Here is a 9624-nt window from a genome sequence, read left to right as displayed (position 1 = left end):
ATACCGATATTAGTTAATATCCGTAACCAAATATGAGATAAATATAATTTTAAATTTTATCATGAAATCAATACTCTAATATCGATAACTAGACAACCTCTAAGGAATGCTAGAATGGTATAAGTTAGTCTTTTCTTAATTTTAAATAGAGTACAACACATAACATTTTCAAGTACGTCAACAGAAACCACAAATTGTGCAAATGCTTGAAAGTTATTATACTATTGAGTCTCAATAATTTAAACATTGTTTCTTTAAAATTTGAAATCTTTAACCAACTTTTTCTCCAATAACCAGATTATACGAATACAGGATTGCTTCTTAAAAATAATGTTGGTCATTAATTATTAGTAGTTATTACTATGAATATCAAAATGTAACATTAATGCTTTATGATTTAGAGTCATTGAGGATAAGATGACATTAACTAATCTTTACACCTCTTGAGACTCACCAGAAACTTAACTCTAGTCTTAGTTGACTAAAGATTCGTCAACACATATTGGTAGGATGGTCTTTGTTCAGGCGTGTAATGAGTACTTGTACAATATTTTTCAATAGTGCAGATAATAAATGTCATGTGTTCAAGTAACATCAGGTGGTCAAGATTTATTTTTATAAATATAGCTCCCTATTGATATAACTCCTCAGATAAAAAATAGACTTTTATATGTCGCATTAGGAAATTAAGGAGGCATTAAACTATTCTTTAGTTCTCCTGAAATGTCTAGGCCTAGTTAAAATTACTCTAAGTTTACCATCAAAGATAAGAATAAAAGCTCATAAAACAAGTATTATTAATAAGAGATAACAAAAATGGACATAAATTTATTTGGGTTTTATTTGAATGAATAGACATTATGGACTATATTTTTGTAACAGACTTATTGGACGAGTTCCGACCCAAAAAGAGATACTATTTTTTTTTATTATTTTTTTTTTTTTTGCAAAAAACTAAAGTACCGTGTAAACAATTCAAATAAAACAGAGTTTGCAAAATCTAAAAAAAAAATTGTAAACTTTGTCTTGAAAGTTTCAAACAAAGACCCAAACGCCAATAATTTTAAAATCATTTTCTTTATTGTTTCCAATAACAACTGTATCTGAGCGAAAATTAAAACTCCACTAAATTACCTTAAAGTTGGGTTAAATGTTTAATCTTGTTTTTTAATATCGAAACTCCTCGTCATGAATTCTCTTAATTTTCGTTTACCTTTGGTACATAAAATAAAAGTGGATGGAAAGCTTCATGACTGGATTTATGTGTGCACGAATTTCATTCGGATAAAGAAGTTAAACATTTGTGAGTGAAATCATTATGTTACTTGAAATACTCGTCAAATTAATTTTTCGAACTTCAAATTTTCTTTTACAAGTGAAATTGAAATAATGGATCAAATGATAAAACATAACACTTTTCAAATAAATATATTTTATTGACAATAGTCGTTTATCCAACGAAAACATACCTAGTAAAATCCCAGAAAGTGAGGCCTCGCAGATCTTACCCCCTACCATGGGAGGCAGAGAGGATGTTTCTGGTAAACCCTCAGCACAAGGACAAGCAACTCAAAGCAGTATAAAGAGTCATGACAAAATACTATAAAAGCATAATAAAGCAATATGAAAAAAGCAACAGTAATTACCACAAACTAATACGATAATAGAAGTACAAGAAACAACAAAAAGTAACAGAAATCTAAGGACAAGAAACTATAAGAGTAATACTACGACTACTAGTATTAACAAATAAGTAGACAATGCACAACTACCCACTACTCTTCTACCCTAATCCTTGTCTAAGGTCATATCCTCGGTAAGTTGGATGTGTGTCATATCCTGTCTAATACCTCTCGTGAAACCATCCATAGTCAACCTCTCACACCTCCGCACTAGGGCATCCGTGCATCTCCTCTACACATGTATCATCCGCTGAAGCCACTCCCACCTTGTCCTGGATATCTTCATTTCTAACCCTATATACCTAGTATGCCCACACATCCATCGCAACATCCCCATTTACGCAACTTTTATCTTCTGAACGTGAGAGTTCTTGACTGGCCAATACTCCGCCTCATACAACATAGTTGGTCGAACCACACCACTCTATAGCCCGTACCTTTAAGTTTTGATGGCAGCTTCTTGTCACAGAAGACTCCGAATGCGAGCATCCATTTCATCTACCCTCCCCCAATACGATGTGTAACATCATCATCAATCTCTCCATTTTCATAGATGATAGATCCAAGATACTTGAAACTTCCTTTCTTTTGAATGACATTAATACAAAACCTCACTATCGCGCCAGCCTCATGTAATGCGTCGCTGAGCTTGCACTCTAAGTATTCTGTCTTGATCCTACTCAACTTGAACCCTTTAGACTCTGGGGTTTGTCGTCAAACCTCCATCTTAGCGTTAACTCTGATACGAGTCTCGTCAATCAGAACTATGTCATCCACGAATAACATGCACCATGTCACCTCACCTTGGATTTTCTGCGTCAATCCATCCATCACCAAGACAAATAAAAACGAGCTTAGAGCTAATCCCTGATGCAGCCCCACTGAGAAGTTCTCTGAGTCTCCTCCCACAGTCTTTACCCTGATCTTGGCTCCATCATACGTGTCCTTGATCGCCCTATTGTAGCCACAAGTAAACCTCTAGCCTCTAAGCATCTCCATAGTACCTCCCTTGAGACTTTATCTTATGTCTTTTCTGGGTCGATGAATATCATATGAACATACTTCTTCCTCTCCCTATACTGCTCTACCAGTTTCCTTAAAAGATGAATGACTTCGGTAGTCAAACGCCCCAGCATGAAACTGAACTGATTCCAAAAAATACATAGGCCTCTCTGCACCCTCATCTCCACCACCCTCTTCCAAACTTTGATTTTGTGGCTTAGCAGTTTTATACACCTATAGTTGTTACTCTGAATGTCACTCTTGTTCTTGTACAAAAGAACCATTATACTCCAGCTCCATTCTTCAGGCATTTTCCCCGTCTTAAAAATGACTTTAAACAACTCTGTCACCACTCCACACTTGTCTGCGCTCTTCCAAAATTTCATCGGGATCTTGTCAGGCCCGATCGCTCTTCCCTGCGCATCCTGCGAATGACAGCCTTAACCTCCTCAACCTTTAGACTCGTCCAATACCCAAAATCGCGACACCCCGCAGAGTGCTCCAAATCTCCCGACTATCTCCGTCCCCCTCTTCGTTCAAGAGTTTATGGAAGTACGACTGTCATCTCTGTCACAATAGCCATTTATCCATAGATACAATATTATCACTTCAACTTTCACTTTAAACATTATTTGCAATTTGCAAATCAACATTTATTTATAATTTGATCCTTATTTCTTATCTAGCGTAAATAAGACCACGTAAAAATAATATAACAAAAGAAAAACACTATGCAGGTATCAAAGACCACGTTATTTGATCCTTTTATTTTTCTTATGGAATTTGGTGTACCCGGTGAAGACTCCGTGCAAGTATAGTTTTTTCAAGGGCAACTGATTTTAGGTCGGCCACGAAAGAAAAAGAGGGACTTCTAAACCTTCGGAAAATATTTGATTGAAGTTTTAAAAAAGTACTTGAAAATTAACTGCCTGTATTTCTTTGTTTTGCATTAACATAAATGTTTAGCTTGTACATTTCTTGCTGCTTTTCACAAGTAGGATTTTGTCAAAGATGGCCTCAGTAATCTTCAACTAACGCATGAGAAAATCAGGATCAGAGAATGGACAGGAGGGAAGCGGAATCGCTCACACCTATTGTGCCAGAGACTTTCAGCAATACCACTATACTGTGAGCCCCGATTATTTTACACCTAGACTGAGGAAAGACGGAGTAGATGCTAAAACTGAAGGCCATGTAATTCACTTCCCAATGGCTTCACCCTGCTAGGTTTGTGGCTATCACAAATTGAGGATTTAAAGGGACGAAGTAGAAGAAATAGTCACCTCAGCTGCTCGACCAGTATCCAGCAGATCAGAGCAAAGCATTCCAGCTCAAGTGCTCAAACCTATCTCATACAAAGCAACATGTTTACCATCCATATCCAACAGAAACCGAAGCATCATATTCAGAAACGCGGACCAGCTAAATTGAAAACTCATCCAACTTTTACACTGTAACTTGTAGCGTGCGCAGGCATCATAACCATGAATTACTTGGACCGTCAGACATTGGAATACGTCTGGTTATTACTTGAATGGAACTAGTATTCAACTCCCTGTGAGGAAAGTGATACATAGTGATGGACACCAGTGACAGAGTTAGTTTTGGCATCCATTTTAGTTTTGGCATCCATTCAAGTTTAGCTGAAAAAGAAAAAGATCAAGTATAAAATCATACTTGTTTTCAACCAATAGTCATGGAAGACAGAGATTAGGATCTTCTTCATCCGAGTCAAACTCTACCTGGCAACAAGTCAAAAGGTGCAACCCAGATTAGTTTTATATGGACCTTATCATACCTTCGCTCAACTTAAAAACATTTACTTTGATCGATATAATTGATAAAACAGCAATCAATGTGATAAACCTCTAGTCATAGTTTAGCAGTACGAGAAAAAATTGTTGCTTCGCTGTAAGAAACAATAAGAGAAAAGTTTCAGCTCTGGTTCTGTGCTTCAAATGGAAAACTCACATTTTCATCCCTAAACCACCTCCCATGGCCATCACGCTTCCAGCCAGCAGAGGTGAACTTAAGCTCCCTCTCTCGAAGATCCCGGTTGTATGCTTGAGGCATGAGAGTTTGATTTGTTGCGACTCCTACCTGAACACATTGACTATATCTTTTATTAGCTAGACCACTTGTAGTATCACCCTTGTTACATTTGATCTCATCCACTTGAGAAGCAGTACTTCGTGCCAAAGTTTGATGAAGTATGTCAGAAGCAGCTTTCCTTGTGCACTCGATCAATGGTTTGCTTGCTGATTTACGTAACTGGCTGGATGTCAAGGTGCTCGAGGTGGCAGTACCACATTCTGACAAGGCTATTCTTTTGTTTATTTCATCTTGCCTCCCTAATTCTCCTTCTCTAAGCCTTGACTCTGCTGCCCGATGGCACGAACCTTTCACATGTACCTGCAGATGTTTTTCTGATAATCAGGGAATTATTACAGAAGAGAGGATGCATCCCCAAATTAAGTAACATGAGAAGTTTCTTTTTTTGTTTTTTCTGATAAAGTTATATCATGAGAAATGTCTTAATACATCTATCAATGCAAATATAGAAACATATTGATCCACATTTTGAAAAACTGCAAACATGGATGCACTGTCTGTATAGTTTGTCGATCAATTAAACACAGAACTTCATTAATCGACGACATCGGTCCAAGGAAGTAGATGTCCTTCATCAACCGAGTCACTTTTTCTTTCCTTCATCAACCGAGTCACTTTTTCTTTCTTTCCTCGCAGCAGGAAGCACCTCAGAAGCGTGTGTGGCATGATTAAGATAATCATGCTCTACCTACCTTCCACAGCTCACTTGGACCTATTAACAACATTTTGTCTGAAGAAGTAGAGCTCTTTCTGATAATTAGGGAATTATCACTGACGAAGATGGTAGGAGAACAAGCATCTCTAAAGCTGAAGTACTATAACATGAGAAGTTTCCTAATACATCTATCAATGCATACATAGACATACATGTTGCATTCACGCATTGCAAAATTGTAATATGCATGCACATTATGTCTGTATGGTTTGTCCGCCAATTAATCACAAAACTTCACCAATTCAAAATTATCTAGTCCAAAGAAGCAGAGGTCTGACAACACCATCAACAACCCCCACCCCAAAAGGAAGCGTATGTGTTTTTTGTAGGACACACATACGTTATTTTAACCTTCCTTCCCCCCTAACTCTTTCAAAACCAATCTAAGCTATTTCTACCCACATGTAACCATCCTTATAACCTTACAAATCAAATTACAACTATATTTCTCATATTCGAATGATAATATTCTCATTCTGCCATTGTTGACAAGCATATGATGTACTTAATATTCGTTAGTCCACTTTAGAGACTTAAATTTTAACAAAATTATTCTGGGTCATTACAACTTGGTACAAGTCCATAGTCTCCTTTGGTACGCAAGGCGTTATCTCTATGTGTTGTTGGCACACTCTAAAGTCTTAAAACCTTCCAAAAAAATTTCTGGGCTTTACAACAACATGAAAAACTTATAATAAAGTGACAAAACTATTCTTCTAATAGTTATAGTATTTATTTATTTTTTTGCCATAAAAAATTCTTAAAAAGAAAACTTTCTAAATCATACTTGACTTTACAGACAACTCAAATTTAACACTCACAATATTTGGCTACCGCCATTTGGAAAGTAAGCGCAGGCCGGTGCACAAAGCATCCCGCGTTAGCAGGGTCCAAGGAAGGGCCGCACCTTAAGAGGTATGATGTAGACAGCCTACCCTAATGCAAGCAAGTGGCTGCTTCCACGACTCGAATCCGTGATCTGTATGTCACACGGAGACAATCTTATCGTTGGAATGTAGTTGACAAATTTTAAATTTATTTCTAAATACCTATATTTCGAGATTTAGAGTCTATATCAATTCCTCCTTAGGTTAGTCTTAATTGATCTCATGAAGTTGAGCAATAATATCCATTTCTTACCATTTTCTTAAGATATACAAAATTTCAGAACTCATTAATTTCCTAATACAATAATGTGCACTTTGATATTATGTTTGGTAAGCACATTATGAGATCAATCTATATAAAGGGATTTTCTCCTCTCGAGAGAAGGAAATCAAATAGCAAACTAAAGAAAAAAATTTGGATCCTCTTCTGAAGCTAAACACAGAAAAATTTCTGTTTCTGAAAGAAAAACAGAAGTAGAAAAACTTCTTTGTTCTTAATTGCTCTAGTTTCTAATTAACCAATGCATTCTGCAAAAAAGAGTGCTTGTTCATAAACAGCGGGATTTGCAATATTAAAAAGAAAACAGATTATTTGTTGCAACAACTAAAATTGACCTGATAGTGTAAAATATATTTACATCGTCAGTGAATAGAAAGGGGGAAAAGAAAAGGAAATGAAAAAGAAATGACTGACTTTTCAAGTTCTTGTTTTGAACTAACACCCTTTTTTGGCAATCCATTGGTTAATTAGAAACTAGAGCAAATTAAGAATAAAGAAGTTTTTCTAGTTCTGTTTTTCTTTATGAAACCGAACTTTTTGTCCGTGTTTAGCTCCGGAAGAGTATCAGAAATTAGCCTTCTCAGAATCAGTAGTAGAGGCGCGTCAAAATCTTAAGGTAAGAACATGAAGATCCCTTCGTAATTCATGATTTCTCGTCTTCATGATTTCATTTGGGATCTTTTATGTCTCTGGTTGGATATCAAGTTAAATTTTGTTCTTCTCAGATATCAATTCTACAATTAAAAAGAGAAACTTCTGTATTTGATTTGAAAATACTGATTTGATGGATCAAAAATTGATCTTATATAAGAAGGCAATTCAATCTTTGCCTTTCTTTATTATTCCCTATTGTTTGTTCTCCTTAAAAAAAAACCAACATACTCCTTGAGTGTTATCTGAATTGCAGGAACTATAGAAAGCTCGAGGATTCTGACCAACCAAACATGGGAAAATTGGAAAACATTTCTGGAAAGTGTTTTCCTCCATACAAACACACCCTACATCTTATTTTATTTTCTGTGCACTACTTACACCCTCTGTTATGCCTTATAAAAAACTTACACCCTCTATACGTGATCATTTCTAATTTGTCCAAACTTGAAAGATCACAACATCCATTTTAACATCTGCAAGTTTATGGCATTCACCTTGTGAATATGTTCGGTGTTCAAGCAAACATTCACTCTCATACAATATTGTTGGTCTAGCAGCGATTTTACAAGATTCCTATTGGCGATTCTCGCCAGCCATTTCAATCTTTACATGAACCTGGATCATGTTGAAGGCCTCCAATTATTCATCCTATAGAGACGGGATACAGGAAGAGTCAGCCCCCAAACTTTTAAAGCTAACTAGGCTATTTCGTCAATAATAGACTTTAAAACTTGTCTTACTCTTTAGGGGCTTACTCTTGTACTTAAATTCAAACCAAAGCTGAATGACATGTTAAGAGGGAATTGAAGATAGGAGAACATATACGCCAAAAAGGTATGAAGTCGGAATAATCTGGTACACGGGTGATTTACGTTCCTAGTACTTCATCTCATATTTGGTTACAAATATTTTAAAGTTTGAACATCATGATCAGGAATTTAAAGTTTGAAAATGATCATCAACATCAAACTAAAGTCGGTGCATCAAATTCCTAACCTCAGGAGGTTAAGTTCCAATTGTTTTAAACGTTACTAAATGAACCTAATTCATTCTAATCTCATCTAAGGAGTTATCGTTGTTGTAATTGTTGAATATGTATTAACCAGTATTGCACTCATTGTGACAAACCACTGGGTGCAGAGATATTTCACCTACCACAATACTGGATCCAATATCAATTTCTTCTTATTATTTTTTTTTTCATAACCGTTGTGTCCCGGGCTAGCTTGCGCGCACCTCAACTAATTCCACGGGATATCTGCCACCTCCCACCAGCAATAGCGTTTTTGTCTGCGGTGGAATTTGAACTGAGACCTCATGGTTCCATCCCACTTCATTAACCACCTAAGGAGGTATCATTGTTGTAATTCATGTGACACATTTCGAATTACAAAAGACAAACAGTTTGATTTTGACTGTAAATTCGGGAATGAAATGTTTAATTTTTTTCAAATAAAATTTACATATTTGGAAACTACGTAAAAAGTACTATAAATCACAATAATTGACAATTCAAAATATTTAAAAGATATCTGAAAAAATTAAGACTTGCTTGACTCTCGAAAACCGAAAGGTGCCACATAAATTGAGACAGAGAGAGTATTATTTTTATCTCCACTAGAATTTGAACCCGAGGCCTCATAGTTCTCAGTCCAATTCAATAACCGCCACAGCCTTAGGTGCTCGATACTCCCTCCGTTTCATAATAAGTGGTGCTTATTAAATGATTCTTTGATTATGTAATTATGAGTATAAGGGTAATTTTGAAAAAATAAGATCAATTAAAATCCCAAAGCACCACTTATTTTGAAACAAAATGAAAAGCCTAAAACACCATTTATTTAGAAACAGAGAGAGTATCAATATCTTATAATTAGAAATTACGATAATCAAATATAAAGAGAGGGGTATGTACGTACAGAGAGCATGAGAGGGGTATCGAGGACCGGACGATGAGCGCAAATGAGGCAAGCGAATTTGCTGCTAGAGAGCTTCTTATAAACAGAGGAATGGATGTTATCAACCATCAATTCATCGAGTCTTCTCTTCCGATATTGTGCTTCTCTTGCCCAACTATCTCCTCCAAATACACTCATAGTTACTTTATTCGCCGGAATATGCTAAAACAGCGGAATATTCGCCGGTGCCGGAATTGAATCGCCCGTAAGTAACGGATTTAAACTGGTAAAATGTGAGACCCAAAACACCGCTTTGTCCTTCTCTCATAGTCACTTATTTATCTGTAATTGTTTAATAAAGTAGTAGTGTTTTTCTTGTTTGCAATAGAAAATC

At 36.1% G+C, this 9624-nt stretch overlaps 1 protein-coding gene across 1 annotated transcript; it reads right to left on the bottom strand.

Moving 5' to 3' along the window:
* Positions 1 to 1624: 1624 nt before the first annotated feature.
* LOC132606525 (uncharacterized) lies at positions 1625 to 9588 on the bottom strand. The gene is made up of 4 exons (XM_060320076.1): positions 9252 to 9588; positions 4656 to 5096; positions 4362 to 4426; positions 1625 to 4239 (listed from the first exon to the last, which is right to left on the bottom strand). Exons 1-3 carry the CDS (start codon positions 9426 to 9428, stop codon positions 4379 to 4381), a joined length of 666 nt encoding a protein of 221 aa, XP_060176059.1. The 5' UTR covers positions 9429 to 9588; the 3' UTR covers positions 1625 to 4239; positions 4362 to 4378.
* Between the last annotated feature and the right edge of the window lie 36 nt (positions 9589 to 9624).

The sequence above is a fragment of the Lycium barbarum genome, chromosome 8 (assembly GCF_019175385.1).
Source record: "Lycium barbarum isolate Lr01 chromosome 8, ASM1917538v2, whole genome shotgun sequence".
NCBI lineage: Eukaryota > Viridiplantae > Streptophyta > Magnoliopsida > Solanales > Solanaceae > Lycium > Lycium barbarum.
The sequence above is the reverse complement of the archived record's forward strand: the minus strand, read 5'-3'. Positions and strand labels throughout refer to the sequence as shown.

What these genes read in the sequence shown, in the direction of transcription:
- LOC132606525 (XM_060320076.1), bottom strand. Translation starts at nt 9,428, where the DNA reads ATGAGTGTATTTGGAGGAGATAGTTGGGCAAGAGAAGCACAATATCGG. An exon ending in ATACCCCTCTCATGCTCTCT is followed by an intron (nt 5,097 to 9,251) that starts GTACGTACATAC and finishes AAACATCTGCAG; the next exon opens with GTACATGTGAAAGGTTCGTG. An exon ending in GGTGGTTTAGGGATGAAAAT is followed by an intron (nt 4,427 to 4,655) that starts GTGAGTTTTCCA and finishes ACTTGTTGCCAG; the next exon opens with GTAGAGTTTGACTCGGATGA.